Source organism: Schistocerca gregaria, chromosome 5 (genome assembly GCF_023897955.1).
Source record: "Schistocerca gregaria isolate iqSchGreg1 chromosome 5, iqSchGreg1.2, whole genome shotgun sequence".
Classification (NCBI taxonomy): Eukaryota; Metazoa; Arthropoda; class Insecta; order Orthoptera; family Acrididae; genus Schistocerca; species Schistocerca gregaria.
The window spans coordinates 493,230,474-493,250,875 of record NC_064924.1 but is presented as its reverse complement, the minus strand read 5'-3'; the positions used below and the strand labels follow the sequence as shown (position 1 = coordinate 493,250,875).

Below are 20,402 nucleotides of genomic sequence, written 5' to 3'. Positions count from 1 at the left end.
CACACTTTTCTGACAAGGCATACTGAAACCTTTGATCAAGGCAGTCAGGTAGACACAGTATTTCTTGATTTATGAAAACCATTTGATTCAGTACCATGCCTATGCTTATTGTCAAAAGTATGATAATATGGGGTATCAAATGAAATTTGTGACTGGATTGAGGATTTCTTGATAGAGAGGGCACAGCCTTGGATGGAGAGTCATCGTCAGATGTACAAATTACTTCAGGTTTGCCCCCGGGAAGTGTGTTATGACCGTTGTTGTCCATGTTGTATGTCAATGGCCTTGCAGACAATATTAACAGTAACCTCAGACTTTCTGTGGTTGATGCAGTTGTCTACGATGAAGTACTGTTTGAAAGAAGCTGCATAAATATTCAGTCAGATCCTGATAATATTTTAAAGTGTTGCAAATATTGGCAACTTACTTTAAATTTTCAAAAATACAAAATTGTGCACTTCACAAAATGAAAAAACATAGTATCGTATGAGTATAGAATGCTGGGAAGGTGCAACCAGTCTAAGTAGGAGATTCTTACAAATCACTAGTGCAACTGGTTCTAGAATATTGCTCAAGTGTGTGGGACCCATACCAAATAGGATTAACAGGGGATATTGAACATATGCAGAGAGGGGCAGCATGAATGGTCACACATTTGTTTGATCCATGGCAGAATGCCACAGAGACACTGAAGAAAAAGAACTGAAAGACTCTTGAAGATAAACATAAACTATCCAAAGAAAGTCTGTTAACAAAGTTTCAAAAACTGGCTTTAAATGATGACTCTAGGAATATATCACAACCCCCTGCATATTGCTTACAAAGGGATCATTAGGATAAGATTAGAATAATTACTGCATGCACAGAGGAATTCAAACAATTGCTCTTCCTGTGCTCCATACAGAATCGAATGGAAAGAAACCCTAATAACTGGTACAATGGGACATACCCTCTGCCATGTACCTCATGATGGTTTCTGGAGTATGAATGTAGATGCAGATGTAGAACGATGGTAAGGACACAGTGAGCTGAGAGACTGAGGTACAGGCTCAGTTGATTATTCCGTCATGTTATGAGAGTTGCCCAGAAAGTAAAGCACCAGAATTTTTTTCCTTCAACAATTCTTTATTGAACATAGTGTGAATTACAAGGTGTTTTATCTACACACCCTATTTTTCCACACAATCTCCATTGCATTCTATGGCCTTCCTCCAGTGTGAAACAAGGGCGTGTATGCCCTGTCAGTACCAGTCCTTGTCCTGGTGGCCAGAGCCAGTGCTTCCTGTGTGAACCACCTCATCATTGTCATTGATATTACACCAACAACCTGAAAACAGCTTTTGCAACCTGCGACTACCCTCCTGACCTGGTACAGAAGCAAATAACCAGAGCCACTTCCTCATCCCCTCAAACCCAGAACCTCAAACAGAAGAACCCCAAAAGTGCCCCACTTGTGACAGGATACTTTCCAGACTGGATCAGACTATGAATGTGGCTCTCCAGCAAGGGATACAACTTCCTAAAATCCTGCCCTGAAATGAGATCCATCCTTCATGAAATCCTCCCCACTCCACCAAGAGTGTCTTTCCGCCGTCCACCTAACCTTCGTAACCTCTTAGTTCATCCCTATGAAATCCCCAAACCACCTTCCCTACCCTCTGGCTCCTACCCTTGTAACTGCCCCCAGTGTAAAACCTGTCCCATGCACCCTCCCACTACCACCTACTCCAGTCCTGTAACCCGGAAGGTGTACACGATCAAAGGCAGAGCCAAGTCTGAAAGCAACCACGTGATTTACCAACTGACCTGCCTACACTGTGAAGCTTTCTATGTGGGAATGACCAGCAACAAACTGTCCATTTGCATGAATGGACACAGGCAGACAGTGTTTGTTGGTAATGAGGATCACCCTGTGGCTAAACATGCCTTGATGCATGGCCAGCACATCTTGGCACAGTGTTACACCGTCCGGGTTATCTGGATACTTCCCACCAACAACAACCTATCAGAACTCCGGAGATGGGAACTTGCCCTTCAATATATCCTCTCTTCTCGTTATCCACCAGGCCTCAATCTCCGCTAATTTCAAGTTGCCGCCACTCACACACCACCTGTCATTCAACATCATCTTTGCCTCTGCTATGTATGGATAGATATGTGTGTGTGTGGTGTGTGTGTGTGTGTGTGTGTGTGTGTGTGTGTGTGTGTGTGTGTGTGTGTGTGTGTGTGTGTGTGTGTGTGTGTGTGTGCACAAGTATATACCTATCCTTTTTTCCCCTACGGTAAGTCTTTCCGCTCCCGGGAAAGGAATGACTCCTTACCCTCTCCCTTAAAACCCACATCCTTTCATCTTTCCTTTTCCTTCCCTCTTTCCTGACGAAGCAGCCGCCAGTTGCGAAAGCTCGAAATTATGTGTGTGTGTGTTAGTGTGTTATTTTATTGTGCCTGTCTACCGGCGCTTTCCCGCTTGGTAAGTCTTGGAATCTTTGTTTCATGACAGAGGGAAACATTCCACGTGAGAAAAATACATCTAAAACCAAAGATGATGTGACTTACCAAACAAAAGCTCTGGCAGGTTGATAGATACACAAACATACACACAAAATTCAAGCTTTTGCAACCAATGGTTGCTTCATCAGGAAAGAGGGAAGGAGAGGGAAAGACGAAAGGATGTGGGTTTTAAGGGAGAGGGTAAGGAGTCATTCCAATCCCGGGAGCGGAAAGACTTACCTTAGGGGGAAAAAAAGGTCAGGTATACACTCGCGAACACACACACACACACACACACACACACACACATATCCATCTGCACATATACAGACACAAGCAGACATATGTAAAGGCAAAGAGTTTGGGCAGAGATGTCCGTCGAGGTGGAAGTACAGAGGCAAAGATGTTGTTGAACGACAGGTGAGGTATGAGTGGCGGCAACTTGAAATTAGCAGAGGTTGAGGCCTGGTGGATAATAGGAAGAGAGGATATATTGAAGGGCAGATAACCTGGATGGTGTAACACTGTGCCAGGATGTGCTGGCTGTGCACCAAGGCATGTTTAGCCACAGGGTGATCCTTACTACCAAAAAACACTGTCTGCCTGTGTCCATTCATGTGAATGGACAGTTTGTTGCTGGTCATTCCCACATAGAAAGCTTCACAGTGTAGGCAGGTCAGTTGGTAAATCACGTGGGTGCTTTCACACGTGGCTCTGCCTTTGATCATGTACACCTTCCGGGTTACAGGACTGGAGTAGGTGGTGGTGGGAGGGTGCATGGGACAGGTTTTACACCGGGGTGGTTACAAGGGTAGGAGCCAGAGGGTAGGGAAGGTGGTTTGGGGATTTCATAGGGATGAACTAGGAGGTTATGAAGGTTAGGTGCCTTTAAATATGTCTGCTTGTGTGTCTATATGTGTGGAGGGATATGTGTGTGTGTGCGAGTGTATACCTGTCCTTTTTACCTCCTAAGGTAAGTCTTTCTGCTCCCGGGATTGGAAAGACTCCTTACCCTCCCCCTGAAAACCCACATCCTTTCATCTTTCCCTCTCCTTCTCTCTTTCCTGATGAAGCAACCGTTGGTTGTGAAAGCTTGAAATTTTGTGTGTGTGTTTGTGTGTTTTTTATTGTGTCGGTAGATAGACACAATGAATAAAACACACAAACACACACACAGAATTTCGAGCTTTCGCAACCGGCGGCTGCTTCGACAGGAAAGAGGGAAGGAAAAGGAAAGATGAAAGGATGTGGGTTTTAAGGGAGAGGGTAAGGAGTCATTCCAACCCGGGAGCGGAGAGACTTACCTTAGGGGGAAAAAAGGATAGGTATACACTCGCACGCGCGCACCCACACACACACACACACACACACACACATATCCATCCATACATACACAGACACAAGCAGACATATTTAAAGGCAAGGACTCTTTGCCTTAAAATATGTCTGCTTGTGTCTGTGTATGTATGGATGGATGTGTGTGTGTGTGTGTGTGTGTGTGTGTGTGTGTGTGTGTGTGTGTGTGTGTGTGTGTGTGTGGGCGCGCGCGAGTGTATACCTATCCTTTTTTCCCCCTAAGGTAAGTCTTTCCGCTCCCGGGATTGGAATGACTCCTTACCCTCTCCCTTAAAACCCACATCCTTGCATCTTTCCTTGCGAAAGCTCGAAATTCTGTGTGTGTGTTTTATTCATTGTGCCTATCTACCGGCGCTCTCCCGCTTGCTAAGTCTTGGAATTTTTGTTTGAACAAAGTTGATGTGACTTACCAAACAAAAGTTCTTGTAGGTCGATAGACAAACACAAACACACACAAAATTCAAGCTTTCGCAACCAACGGTTGCTTCTTTAGGAAAGAGGGAAGGAGAGGGAAAGACGAAAGGATGTGTGTTTTAAGGGAGAGGGTAAGGAGTCATTCCAATCCCGGGAGCGGAAAGACACTCTGTAATTTGAATTTTGTGGTATTAGCAATAGCTAACTATTTGTCTCAGAAATAAAAATTCTTCTTTGAAGAATACTGGAGCTAGTGCACCCTTGTTCTTAGTTCTCAGTTTACTACATTTTGTATTGCAATCACTAACTTATATCTAAAAGATAACTCATTGCTATGTTATTTGAAGATAAGACTGCACTGCTTAATACATACCATAACTGAAAATCACATCACCCACAGCAAAAATCTGATTTTGCAGTAATTAATAGTTGTGACTGAAGGTGACTATATTTCAGTCCTCAGATTCACGTTCGTCAGTAGTACACTGATATGGGGGTGATCTTTTCATACCAATGTCTTTTAACAACATAACGAAAGTTATTCAAAACATTACGCGAAGACAATCAAAAAGAATTTTGCTGTCCCCTCTGATGATAAGTATTTCAATTATTAATGCTGTCAAGATAAATCTACAAGCATAATTTAATTCTGGAAGTGTATCACAACAGTGATCAGTGGACTGACAATTCAATAAAAGTATGATTTTTGTGACTGGAACATACCTCATTTGTAATTTTCTTTTTCAAGTGCTGCTTTTCAGTGAGAATCATATACAATCCAAAAGCAAACAGAATGAGTCCATGTCCAGAATCTCCAAACATTATTGCAAACAAGAACGGGAATGTAATAATTGTAAACAACCCTGCAAAGAATATTTTCACAGTTACATTTCTTACATTTTTCAATGTAAAACACCTACTAAATGTTTATCTCTTAAAGGAATTGCAATATTAAATTTGAATATGAATAGAAATAAAGGCATCATGCATGAATGGACAGGAAAAGTACAGAATGGCAAACATAAATTCAATATTAAATATCTGATTGTATTTGTAACTAAAATCAGCACACATTTTACTGGTAACAAAATAATGAAGAAAATCTCATAAAGTATTTTTTATAAACAATAAAATCAAAAGAACTGATGATGTAAATAAAACAGAAAGAAACTTCCACATGGGAAAAATATATTAAAAACAAAGATTCCAAGACTTACCAAGCGGGAAAGCGCCGGCAGACAGGCACATGAACAAAACACACAAACACACACACAGAATTCTGTGTGTGTGTTTGTGTGTTTTGTTCATGTGCCTGTCTGCCGGCGCTTTCCCGCTTGGTAAGTCTTGGAATCTTTGTTTTTAATAAATCAAAAGAACTGTTACATATATTTAGTTGCATAGTGTAGTGGGTCACCCTCCGCTAACATTATTTCTTTTTTTATAGAAATTAGCGATGCCATGTGTACTGTCAATTCTTGTATAGGTTAAAATTATCTCAGTTGTTTAACTGAATGAACTTCATACGGTTTTTTATATGATGTGTTATGTTTCAGGATAAAATATGTAAAAAGAAATTAATTTGTTACACTCTGTATGTACAGTTAAAATTACTCTTCTTTTAAAAATAATTGAAATTGTGAAACTTCTGGTATATTTAAAATTTGTGTTATTAATTGCACAATCTAATGCTAATTATTAAATTTATTTCTGGACTCAATTATAAAATAATGATATAAATTAGTAAAGATTCTTCTTTTGAGGTGAAAGTTTATAAACTCATTTGCTTTGTAAACTCTTTGGAATATATGTAGACTCTTTGGAATATATGTAAGTCATAGTTGACATGCCTCTGATGGAAAGGCACATATATTTCTAATTTTGGCGACAACAATGTGAATTCATGTTCTGAAGTGGAATTTTAAAGTCCGTGTGATATAGAAAATGAGATAAAATAAAAAGAAATTCATAGCAACTGGCAGATCTTCATCAGTTATTCAGTTCAATAACAACCCGCAACATTATCAAAATTAGAGCCTCAAGAATGAACCCTAGATGCAGAACTTGGAACCAATAACAACAAGATAATGAAGATAAATAAAAAATTTCTTTTGTATATCTTACACCTCTCAAAGCTTCTGAAAACAGTGAAGAGATCGAGGGAAAATTAATGGTATGCGTGGGAGGGTAAGATTACAAGTGTGGGAGTCAGCTGTAATCTGTTGACTGATAAAGAAGTTTTGTCTGTTGCAGAAGAAGAAAGAACAATTATGTATGCATTTGCAATTTTTTATGTAAATGAACTTCAATTACTCGATGAAAGAAGACCAGTGGACTGCCCAACAAAGTTATATCAACAGTAACGAGATAATATCAACATTGACAGACCGGACGAATTGAAAGAGGACTTTATAACTACGATGAAGGAGATCAGAAAAGGTAGGTACAAATCACTTGTGAAATTGATTTTCTTTTTTGGTGGACTTGTATGATTGCTAGGAAAATGAATAGAGATGAGGGCAGTGATGTAGATGTGAATGGAGGACCCAGCCTAGATATGTTTGAACCAAATGAAGGTGTAGACAGCAAAGAAACAGTGAAAACCGATATTATGCAGTTAATTTTGGCCAAATTGGGTACAGTTAATGATCAGTTAATATAAATAAAAACAGACAATAGCAAATTTAGTGTAATTTGTTATCAGTTAACAGAAATAAAATCAGATAACAACAGCAAATTTAGAGCAATCAATGATCAGTTAATGGAAATACAATCTGAAAATAATAGTAAAATGGACATTGTACAACACCAAATAGACCAACTAAATAACCTGGGTTTGGAACTAAAAAATGTGTTGTCAGATGGATTAAAAAGTGTGAATGAAAAAGTTGATGTATTATAAAATAAATTTACTGTTTTGGAAAATGAGTTCATGGCCCAATCTGCTCAACAAGTAAAAAATGTTGATGACATCAGAGTTGAACAGAAAGCTGTAGTAGAAAGAATGGAACAGAACTTTAGTAGTTTAGGTCAAATAATATTAAAGGTTGAAAACAGTATGTTCTAGATCAAAAAATTTCAGTAGTTCAGGAAAATTGCATTCACAACAATCTGTACACAAACAGTGGTATTGTGTGGTCCAACATTCCAATCAAAATTTTCCATCAGACAATTTACATCCAGTGGATTTTCTACACCACTGTAGAGATAGTTCTGTGACTAAAAGATTAAATTTGTTAAAAGATGTCGTGAAGGTGAAGGTCTGTCTTTGGTAAATCTACATTTATGTTAGTGGGAGACATACCAAAGAATCAAAAAAAGTTTTTTAAATAAATTTTGATCAAAAGCTGAACAAGGGAGAATTAAAAGTGAATTTCTGAATGGTCTCAATTACAGGAACAGGAACAGTATACTGAAAGAGTTTTGTAAGAACCAGCTTAAGAAATCAGCACACCTTGACTGGCCATTTGACAAAATGATTTTGATTGAAGCACTCAAAATGAGATTACCAGAAATGTTGCAGTGGGATATACAGTAGTACACAGACCTGACAATTGCCTTGAACAACTGTTACGATATGTTGACAGGTTGGATAGGGCAGTAGAAAGAGTCATGTACCATAACAGTCAAAATGACAGAGATCACAATGGTAACAACCACAGAAACAGTGATAATTGTAATTTCTATCATAGTCAAAATGGTAATACAGACAGAAACATTGAACATCAGCAAAATATGAGTTATGGTGATAACCATGGGCAATTTAATAAGAGAAACAATAATAGAGGTAACTATTCAGGAAATGGCAGTCTGCCTCGAAGAAGATACACAGTTTTGGGGCAAGGAAACACAAGAAGTACATGAACCCCAATTTACACTCACAATTAGACAATAATAACAGCATTAATAATGTGGCAAAGGTATCTGAAGCTAGACAGAAGGAACATCAGATTTCTCATTTATGTTTTGATCAAGAGTTTTGGAATACTATGTTTAATTATAGCAATGTAAATAATAATCACAAACCAGAATGTGAGAGTAATGAGAATTTTGATGTAGAATGTGCTAATGATTTCTTCCCTTGGTCAGAAAACAGTGTTACTGATATATGTAAAACAGATTATGACTATATTGGATCTGGATTAGGTGGCATTTTTTACGTAAATGTGAATGAGAGCTGTGAAATGACTGACGTTGGTAAGTCTGAGACTGGTAGCTTATTGCAATGAATGTAGATGAGGTGTGTGACTTTAATAGAGATGAAACTTGTGTTGTTAGTCTTGTTGTTGATGAGATAATTTTAGAAGAGTATACTGATGATGATGATGATGATGATGATGATGACAATGATGATGAGTATCAAGTTTTTGTGAAGTTTAAGAATAATGAAGTTTCAGAGTTATTTCTGAATACAGGTAAGGTAAGTGATGTATGTGAAGACGTAAGTAAGAGCCATGGCATACCAGTCCAGTCAAAGCAGTTTTTCATTAATGTCATGCAGAGTAATGATACAAACAGTGAAGGTGAGGTATCTGTTAAGAACAAAGGTGAAAACTACACTCCTGGAAATTGAAATAAGAACACCGTGAATTCATTGTCCCAGGAAGGGGAAACTTTATTGACACATTCCTGGGGTCAGATACATCACATGATCACACTGACAGAACCACAGGCACATAGACACAGGCAACAGAGCATGCACAATGTCGGCAATAGTACAGTGTATATCCACCTTTCGCAGCAATGCAGGCTGCTATTCTCCCATGGAGACGATCGTAGAAATGCTGGATGTAGTCCTGTGGAACGGCTTGCCATGCCATTTCCACCTGGCGCCTCAGTTGGACCAGCGTTCGTGCTAGACGTGCAGACCGCGTGAGACGACGCTTCATCCAGTCCCAAACATGCTCAATGGGGGACAGATCCGGAGATCTTGCTGGCCAGGGTAGTTGACTTACACCTTCTAGACCACGTTGGGTGGCACGGGATACATGCGGACGTGCATTGTCCTGTTGGAACAGCAAGTTCCCTTGCTGGTCTAGGAATGGTAGAACGATGGGTTCGATGACGGTTTGGATGTACCGTGCACTATTCAGTGTCCCCTCGATGATCACCAGAGGTGTACAGCCAGTGTAGGAGATCGCTCCCCACACTATGATGCCGGGTGTTGGCCCTGTGTGCCTCGGTCTTATGCAGTCGTGAGTGTGGCGCTCACCTGCACGGCGCCAAACACGCATACGACCATCATTGGCACCAAGGCAGAAGCGACTCTCATCGCTGAAGATGACACGTCTCCATTCGTCCCTCCATTCACGCCTGTCGCGACACCACTGGAGGTGGGCTGCACGATGTTGGGGCGTGAGCGGAAGACGGCCTAACGGTGTGCGGGACCGTAGCCCAGCTTCATGGAGACGGTTGCGAATGGTCCTCGCCAATACCCCAGGAGCAACAGTGTCCCTAATTTGCTGGGAAGTGGCGGTGCGGTCCCCTACGGCACTGCGTAGGATCCTACGGTCTTGGCGTGCATCCGTGCGTCGCTGCGGTCCAGTCCCAGGTCGACGGGCACGTGCACCTTCCGCCGACCACTGGCGACAACATCGATGTACTGTGGAGACCTCACGCCCCACGGCAGTACGTCCATCCGGCCTCCCGCATGCCCACTATACTCCCTCACTCAAAGTCCGTCAACTGCACATACGGTTCATGTCCACGCTGTCGCGGCATGCTACCAGTGTTAAAGACTGCGATGGAGCTCCGTATGCCACGGCAAACTGGCTGGCACTGACGGTGGCAGTGCACAAATGCTGCGCAGCTAGCGCCATTCGACGGCCAACACCGCGGTTCCTGGTGTGTCCGCTTTGCCGTGCGTGTGATCATTGCTTGTACAGCCTTCTCGCAGTGTCTGGAGCAAGTATGGTGGGTCTGACACACCGGTGTCAATGTGTTCTTTTTTCCATTTCCAGGAATGTATTTGAAATTTGTTTGGGACCAAATTGATGATAACCTACATAAATGTGCATTTTGCAATAAGTTAGCTGTGGTTAGTCGAAATTTGCATCCAAATTGGTGGAATAAAGTGAAAGAAGATCTAAGGATGAAACGTAATTTTGACAGTAATATACTTTGTGTTCCTTCTGTAATAAGTAAGTTTAGTTGTGCTATGGAACCCATTTAGTGTATTCAATTTTTACTGGACAACATGTGTGACTAAAGTAATGCTATGATACCAGTAAAGATGATAAAACTCTGTAAGAATAGTGTAGATGTACCAGTTGATGAAATTTAAAGTGATCTTTTACAGAAGTGTCTAATAACAGATACAATTCAGATTTTGGATGTCCTTACATTAAGATTAAGATTGACCAGTGGGAAGGGAACTGTTTGATTGATACAGGTAGCCTGATTTGTGGTACATCTGAACAATTTAGAGACAAGATTAAATATAGTAAGAATTTTGTGGAAACGCCTGTTGTAGGTGTAAAGATAAGAGGAGCTACAGGTAAGCAAAGCAAATTGGTAAAATCTCAGGTATTTTTAACATTTAGTATAGAAGGCAAAACCTTTGAACATGGATGCTTAGTGATCCCCAGACTGGAAGAAACTATAATTTTTGCTGTGGATTGGATAGTGAGAGTTGAGGCTTGTTTTGAATGGAATGCTAAAGAATTGTTTATTTTGGAACTAAAAAGTAATACTTATGTGAAAACTAATTTCTATATCTTAAGCTATGGGAAAAGTTGTAACTATTTGCAAAACATTGTGGACCAAGGTGAGTACCAGGTTTTTGATGATATAGATTTGAAGAGACTAAGGATCAGGATTTTGAAAGTGTAGTAGATTCTTAAGTAAGGGGAGATATGTCTCTTAATGACATACAAAAGGAACAACTTGGGAATTTGTTATTGGAGTTTAGAAATGTTTTTAGTGAAAAACCAGGAAAAGTGAACGACTATCAGTTCATACTTTACCTTAGAGATAATCAACCTTTCTTTCTCAGGCCACATAATATACCATTCTCAAGAAGGAGAGGTATAGAGGAAGAAATTCAGAAAATGGAAACATGAGGTGTAATAGAGAGAAGTAGGAGTGCTTACAATAGTGGTAAGTAAGACAAAAGATGAAGTGAGAATTGTTTTGAGCTCTAAACATCTTAATAAATTTCTATCAGAGAGAATGAGCATCCTGAGAACATGGACAACACAAATTTGATTATGTAAAGTAGATGAGTAGTTTGGACTTGACCTTTGGATTTCATGAGATACCACTTGAAATTAATTCTAGAAAGTGTTTTCAATATTGTGTGGTGCCATTTGTGCTAAATGTATCTGTAGCTGAATTCATAAGAGCTCTGGGTTCTGTCTTAGGAAGTGAAGTGAGTTCAAAATTAATTGTGTATACAGATGACATTCTGGTCACTGAAAAGACTTGGGAACAAAATTTGAATCTGTTAAGAGATGTGTTTTCAAAATTAGAATCATTTGTAACAAAAAACAGCTTAAATCTTTTTTGGGTTAACTGGATTTTATATAAAATTTTATATCAGCCAAGCTTTGAATGCTCCATGCTTGTATGAACTTTTGAAGAAGTGTATCATTTGGGATTGGAATCTGGAGTGTCAGGATGCTTTTGATGAGATCAAATGACAGTTGTGTCAAAGTTAGATATTGTTCAGAGCAGATTTATCACTTCTGTTTTGTATTATGGCAGATGGTAGTGATGGACTGGGTACTCATTTATTTCAGGAGGTTGAAGTTGATGCTGGTATTGAACATAGATCTCTTGCATCTGCTAGTACAGTATTGCAGAAACATGAAAAGACATATACTGTAACTGAGAAAGACCTTTTAGCTGCACATTGGGCTTTCAACAAATTTAAAAATTATTTACTAGGTCACAAAGTCATCATCTATACTGATCACAAATCATTATGTTATCTTCAGGCGTGTAAGCTGCACCATAACAGAATTACTCATTGGGGCTTGTTTTAACAGCTGCTCAATTATGAAATTCGACACGCAAGTTACTGAAGCGGCGTCAACTCGAAAGACTTGCACCAGGTGAACGGTCTACCTGACAGGAGGCCCTAGCCACACTGCATTATTATTTATAATTATGAAATTAGATACATTAAGGGCACAGGCAATGTAGTTGCTGGTGCTTTGTCTAGACTAATTTTAGGAAGTGAGTCATCTAACAACTTTGGAGAAGAAGAAAAAGAGTTTAAAATTATGTCCTTGAGAGGTGTGAAACAGGAAAAGGATCTCTTGAAAATTTGCAAAGACATCCGCAGGTTTCAAAATCATGATCAAAATTGGAAATTGGTCAAGAGCATGTTGCGTAAGAAACAAGGAGAAATGACAGAACAGTATTATAAGATACACAAGGGTATTTTATTCAGGAGACATAAGACTGACTCAGAGTATTGGAAACTATGTTGGCTGGAACAGTGTATTGATACTTTAATTACTTATACATGTGGGAGTTTTGGTCATTGTGGATCAAACAAATGCACACAAAAGATTCAGAAAAACATCTATTTTTATAACATAGATAGAAGAGTCAAGAAGAAGATTGCCAGCTATGACAGATGTCAAAGAGTGAAGGTAAGTAACCAAACAAGTAGAGGCCAAATGCAAAACATACTGCCTAATAGTAACCTAGACCTCATATCTGTGGATGTTAATGGACCTTTACCTAGGTGTACGAATGAATTTTGTTATGTTTTTTTGGCAGTTGATGTCTTTTGGAACTTAATAAAGCTGTTTCCTCTTAAGAAAGCTACCAGTATGCAAATCATCTCTAAGTTTGAAAACACATATTTTCATCAGGTGGGTATTCCTAAGACAATTTCATCTGAAAATGATTCTCAGTTTACATCACAAGCTTGGAGAGATTTTTTTTTTTTTTGATCATGCAAAAATAGGACATATTCTTACCTCGGTTTGCCATCCTTTGAGTAATCCTGCAGAAAGATATATGAGAGAGATTGGAATGCTGTTTAGAACATATTGTACTAAGAATCATACCAGTTAGATAGATTATGTCAATGATTTTGAGGATATTATGAACAGCTTACAACATTCCTCAACAGGTTTTCCACCATTTGAAACCATGTTTCATCACAGACCAGTTAACTTTATTTCTGAAAATGTTGGGTTTCCACCAAGTAAAATTCTGTCTCCACAAGAGAGGGAACAATGTGTTAGGGAGATGACGACAAAACAGAGGGATAGGAGAAAGCAGAGACATGATGGTAAAGGTAGATTTTCTAAATTTGAATTAGGAGATCTAGTGTTGGTGAAGGCCAAAAAGAAATCTTAAATGTTGACATCTGAGATTAAGAAATTTTTCAATATTTATATTGGACCACTTGAAATTTGTGAAAATCCACATTCTAATGCATACAGACTTGTGTATCCAAAATCTAAGAAGTTGTCTTGATTACACAATGTCACTGAACTGAAAGCATGCAGACATGGCTCATAAGTATCTGATTTTTGTTTGTTTGTTCTTTTTCCATTGTCATGAATTTAGTATGTAACGTGATGTGATTTCTAGAATTTTCTCTTATCCACTGACTGAGTTAAAATCTGTGATACATTATATAGTTGTGTTCTGTAATGGATGTATGCTTTAGAATTTGACATATATATGCCATGAGACTAAATGAGTAGATCTTGACATGGGACAATTTTCATAAATTGTACTGCAAAAATTAGTAAAAGTATCTGAGCATATCTGTGTGTAACACCTTATTAGTCCAATTTTTGTTGCCTTTAACTCTGTTTATCAATGTTTCATATGTGAACACATTTTAATCTCAACTGATATAAATCCCATATAATTGACTTTACAAAAAGTTGCTAAAGCGAGCATATTTTGTATGATGTTAAGGAGGTACTGAACAGCATATTTAGTAAACAAAACAATGTTTCAGGATTTGATGTGAATACAAGACAGGAAGTAACATAACTGTTGGAGCATGTAATGAGTACTCTAAGGAGGAAACTGAAAGATGTGGGTAGATCCATCCAATCCTCACTCTGCTGTATGTCTGTACCTGCTGGACCAGTCAACTGTCAAGAGAGTGTGGGCACTGGGTAATGTTCTCAAGCATCTGTTGACTGGATCTGTGTTGTGACTGTTATTTGTGAATTGTTAGCCAAGATTTCTGAAGACAGTGTTGTTGTTGTTGTTGTGGTCTCCAGTCCAGAGACTGGTTTGCTGAAGCTCTCCATGCTAATCTATCCTGTGCAAGCTTCTTCATCTCCCAGTACCTACTGCAAACTACATCCTTCTGAATCTGTTTAGTGTATTCATCTCTAGTTCTCTTCTACGATTTTTACCCTCCACACTGCCCTCCAGTACTAAATTGGTGATCCCTTGATGGCTCAGAATGTGTCCTACCAACCAATCACTTCTTCTAGTCAAGCTGTACCACAAATTTCTCTTCTCCTCAGTTCTATTCAATATCTTGTCATTAGTTATGTGATCTACCCATCCGGTCTTCAGCATTCTTCTGTAGCACACATTTTGAAAGCTTCTATTCTTTTCTTGCTCTATTTATCACCCATGTTTCACTTCCATACATGGATACACTCCATACAAATACTTTCAGAAACGACTTCCTGACACTTAAATCTATACTCAATGTTAACAAACTTCTCTTCTTCAGAAACGCATCCCTTGCCATTGACAGTCTACATTTTATATCCTCTCTACTTTGACCATCACTGGTTATTTTGCTCCCCCAATAGCAAACCTCATTTACTACTTTAAGTGTCTCATTACCTAATCTAATTCCCTCAGCATCACCCAACTTAATTAGACTGCATTCCATTATCCTTGTTTTGCTTTTGTTGATGTTCATCTTATATCCTCCTCTCAAGACACTATCCATTCCGTTCAACTGCTCTTCCAGGTCCTTAGCTGTCTCTTACAGAATTACAATGTCATCAGTGAACGTCAAAGTTTTTATTTCTTCTCCGTGGATTTTAATTCCTACTTCAAATTTTTTCTTTTGTTTCCTTTACTGCTTGCTCAATGTACAGATTGAATAATATCAGGGATAGGCTACAATCCTATCTCACTCCCTTCCCAACCACTGTTTCCCTTTCATGCCCCTCGACTCTTATAACTGCCATCTGGTTTCTGTACAAATTGTAAATAGCCTTTCGCTCACTGCATTTTACCCCTGCCACCTCCAGAATTTGAAAGAGAGTATTCCAGTCAACATTGTCAAAAGCTTTCTCTAAGTCTACAAATGCTAGAAACATAGGTTTGCCTTTCCTTAATCTATCTTCTGAGATAAGTCATAGCATCAGTATTGCCTCACGTGTTTCAACATTTCTACGAAATCCAAACTGATCTTCCCCAAGGTCGGCTTCTACCAGTTTTTCCATTCATCTGTAAAGAATTCACGTTAGTATTTTGCAGCCGGGATTGCAATTATTATATTCTTCTTGAAGTCCAAAGGTATTTCACCTGTCTCATATGTCTTGCTCATCAGATGGTAGAGTTTTGTCAAGGCTGGCTCTCCCAAGGCAGTCAGTAGTTCTAATGAAATGTTGTCTACCGCTGGGGCCTTGTTTTGACTTAAGTCTTTCAGTGCTCTGTCAAACTCTTCACACAGTATCATATCTCCCATTTCATCATCATCTACATCCTCTTCCATTTCCATAATATTGTCCTCAAGTACATCAATATTGTATAGACACTCTATATACTCCTTCCACCTTTCTGCTTTCCCTTCTTTGCTTAGAATTGGGTTTCCATCTGAGTTCTTGATATTCATACAAGGTGTTCACTTTTCTCCAAAGGTCTCTTTAATTTTCCTGTAGGCAGTATCTATCTCCCTTTAGTGAGATACACCTCTACATCATTACATTTGTCCTCTAGCCATCCCTGCTTAGCCATTTTGTACTTCCTGTTGATCTCATTTTTCAGATGTTTGTATTCCTTTTTGCCTGATTCATTTACTGCATTTTTATGTTTTCTCCTTTCATCAATTAAATTCAATATATCTTCTGTTATCCAAGGATTTTACTAGCCCTCATCTTTTTACCTACTTGATCCTCTGCTGCCTTCACTGTTTCATCTCTCAAAGCTACCCACTTTTTTTTCTACTGTATTTCCTTCCTCCATTCATGTCCATTGTTCCCTAGTGTTTTCCCTGAAACGCTCTACAGCCTCTGGTTCATTAAGTATGACTCTGTTTACCTGTATTTATGCTGAGTATTGCAATATTGTATCTGATTGGAAGTTGAGTTGTGGACAAACTCAAGCTGAGCTGTGTTTTGGATATCCCTGGTCATCGGGACAGTGTATGTGTGTACTCAAGGAGAGTGTACAACCATTGATTAAGGCTAGATGCTTCTTACAGTAACTTTTTGCATATAATTGGACTTATTGATATGATTATGAGCTTTATTCATTTTGTTGTGACGAAACTCTTTTGCTGGTTTGTACCCAGCATGGGTTGATCCCCACACCACAAACTTTGGCCCTAATATTTTTCCATTATTTTGTTCTTTCATGAGTCAACATTTCCCAAAATATTCTGGTTTATGTGACTGATTGATTCCTATTCATGGTTGAGTATATTCTTCTGGTCTGTACCCGTCACTGTGAGTTTTTCAAGTCGGTTCACTCATGATACACTTCCAGCTCTGGAATTTTTTCTCTTCTCTTTCAAAGATGTTGAAGGTTTCATTGTATAGATCTTAACTTAAAATTTATAAATTCTAGTAATTTACATGGTCTCTGTAATTATCCCTATGGTTTAGTGGCGCAATGTTGTAGTTTTCATTTTGTATTATTTGTCTTGTGACAGTATGTTTCACAGATCTGAAAAGTTGAGTGCCATATCCTGATACATGTATAGATTATGATTTGTGTAGTAGATATTTTTCTTGTATTTTCTGTAATAAGTTATGTATCAGATACTTCTATACATCTATATTCTATCCTGGGCATCATTTCGTACACCATTTGGCAAACCATATAGCCTGTCACAAAATAGTGTAAACATTCTGTTTACAAAATTTGTGAGGGGAATATTGTAATGGGTCACCTTCCTCTAACTTTATCTCTTTTTTATAGAACTAACTGATACCATGTATACTGTCGATTCTTGTACAGTTTCAAATTATCTCAGCTGTTTAACTGAATGAACTTCATATGATTTTGATACGATGTGTTACATTTCAAACTAAAATATGTAAAAAGAAATTAATTTGTTACACTGTGTGGGCACAGTTAAAACAATTCTCATTTTAAACATAATAGAAATCATAAAATTTCTGATATATTTACAATTAGTACCATTAAATGCACAATCTAACTCTAATTATTGAATTTATTTCTGGACCCAATTATAAAATAATGATATAAGTTAGTAAAGATTCTTCTTTTGACATGAAAGTTTGTAAACTCTTTTGCTTTATAAACTCTTTGGAATATTCTGAGTACCACAGAATGTAAGTAGTATTTGACATGCCGCAGATGTACATGCATGTATATTTCTAATTTTGTCAACAACAATGTGAATTCATGTTCTGAAGTGGAATTGTAAAGTCAGTGTGATACAGAAGAATCATCATCATTTATTGGGATAAAGAATGGGATAAAATAAAAAGATACTCATAGCAACAGGCAAATCTTCATCAGTTATTAAGTTCAACAACATCCCGCAACGTTATAAAAATTACAGCCACAAGAATGTACCCTAGATGCAAGACTTGGAGCCAACATCAACAAGATAAAGAAGATAAGTAAAAAGTTTTTTTGTGTATCATACACCTCTTGAAGATTTTGAAAATAGTGAAGAGACTGAGAGAAAATTAATGGTGATGCGTGGGAGGGTAAGATTACAATAGATAAACAAATCTACTCACCAAGCGGTGGAAGAACACAGATGTAAAAGACTGTTGCAACTGGCAAGCTTTTGAAGCCAGTGGCTCCTTCTTCAGGCAGAAGGGTTGGCAGAGAAGGAAGAAGGGTGAAGGAACTGCAGAGGTCTAGAAAAAGGTGTAGATTTTGGGAAAGTCACCCAGAACCGTGGGTCAGGGGAGACTGCTGTACAAGATGAGAAGGAAAGACTGATTGCTGGGGGCTGCATTGGACGAGATTTGAGAACCTGAGAGCCTAAAGGTGGAAGACAGGTAATATGCAAGACAGAAATTACTACTAAAACATTGTGCATTAATTAATAAGAGTGAAAAGCTAAGTGCATTGTATGTAACGGAAGTGGGAGGAGGGTGGCAAAAAATAGACCTGCAAAACGGCACGTCATATACCAGCTATTATGTAAACACTGTTCGGCCTTCTATATCAGCATGACTGCCACCAAATTATCAATTATGATGAACTGATGTAGGCAGAGGGTGTATATTGGCAACTTGCAATATCCTGTTACAGATAATGCTCTACAACATAACATTCGTGACCTCTGTGCATGTTTCACCACACGCATCATCTGGATTCTTCCTCCAGACATCAGTTTCTCAGAACTCTGCATGTGGGGACCAGCACTACAACATTTCCTTGGTTCCCACCACCCACATGGCCTTAATTTTTGTTAATTTCTTCCATCTCAGCATCTCTGTCTTGCATCTTTGTCTTGCATCTCTGTCTTGCATATTACCCTGTCTTCTACCTTGAAGCTCTCTGGTTTTCAAATCTCATCCAATACAGCCCGCAACAATCAGTCTTTCCTTCTCCTCCCGTATGGTAAGTCTCCCCTGAACTGCATTTCTGGATGACTTTTCCGAAATCTACCACTTTTCCTAGACCTCTTCTGTCCTTTTCCTTCACCTTTATTCCTCCTCCTTCAACCCTTCTGCCTGAAGAATGAGCCACTGGCTCTGAAAGCTTGAGAATTACAACAGTCTTTTCTGTGTGTGTTCTGCTGCCACTTGGTGAGTAGATTTTTTATCCATTCAATTAAATAATTTTGTCAATAATTGATTGTTTTCATTGTTATAGATATAGTTACTGAATATCAAAGAGTAGAACAAGACTTGATTTAAAAATAAGGAGAAAATATTCCTTGAAAATCAGGCACCAGCTTACTCACATTTTGATGGAAAGAGAGAGAATACCTATAAAAAGAGATACATAAAATGCTGACTGGCAGCAAATCCCACTACAAGGTGGTAATGGAAGATTTTAAAATAAAATGAGGATTTAAATAGAAGAATAGTTTTCAGTGGAAAGATCTGGATATCTTCATCTGTATCTACATGAATACCCTGCAATACACATTTAAGTGCCTGGCAGAGGGTTCTACAAAGCATCTTCAGGCTACCATTCCACTCTCCAACAGCTTGTGGGAGAAAGAGCACTTAAATCTTTTTGTACAAGCTCTGATTTCTCTTATTTTCTTATGATGATCATTTCTTCCTACATATATTGATGACAGGAAAATATTTTCATATGCAGAGGGGAAAGTTGGTAATGAAATTTCACAAACTTTAAAGATTGCCACCTCAAATTATTTATCATATCTGTGACACTCCCTCCCCTATTTCACAACAGTACAAAATGTACTGCCCCTCTATTGACTTTTTCAGTGTCCTCCATCAATCTTATCTAGTAAGGATCCCATAAAGCACAGTAATACTCTAGCAGAGGACAAACAGGCAGTCTCTTTCACAGAGCTGTTGCATATTCAAAGTGTTGTGTGCAATAAAATATAGTCTTTGGTTTGCCTAACCCACTACTTTATCTATGTGATTCTTCCAATTTAAGTTACTTATAATTGTAATCCCTAGGTGTTTAGTCAGATTGACAGCCTTTATAATTGTGCGATTTATCATGTAATGGAAATTGAATGGATTTCTCTTATTACTCATGTGGATGACCTTATACGTTTCGTTATTCATATGTTTGAAAATGACAGTGATCACACCTTAGCAGAATTTATCAAAACAAACAACTATTCCTCTAGAAGATCACATAAACTGAATTTGGCAAGCAACAAGTAAAAGTAAATAGAAGGAGATAAGACTATATTTTACAAAACAATAATGAAGAAATTTTATAGATTGTGGTGTTTCTAAATCACTTTTGAACTGCCAATCATCACTAGCTTGCATAATGCAGAGTAAAATACAGATACATAACTAAACTGAAACAGAATCATAGGG

At 38.4% G+C, this 20,402-nt stretch overlaps 1 protein-coding gene across 2 annotated transcripts in view; it reads right to left on the bottom strand.

Moving 5' to 3' along the window:
- Positions 1-20,402, bottom strand: part of LOC126272907 (V-type proton ATPase 116 kDa subunit a 1-like) — a 235,897-nt gene that overhangs the window by 79,899 nt on the left and 135,596 nt on the right. For both annotated transcript variants that reach the window (XM_049976170.1, XM_049976171.1), the window contains exon 9: positions 4,984-5,123. In XM_049976170.1, the coding sequence (XP_049832127.1) occupies positions 4,984-5,123 (140 nt within the window). The remainder of the gene's footprint in view (positions 1-4,983; positions 5,124-20,402) is intronic.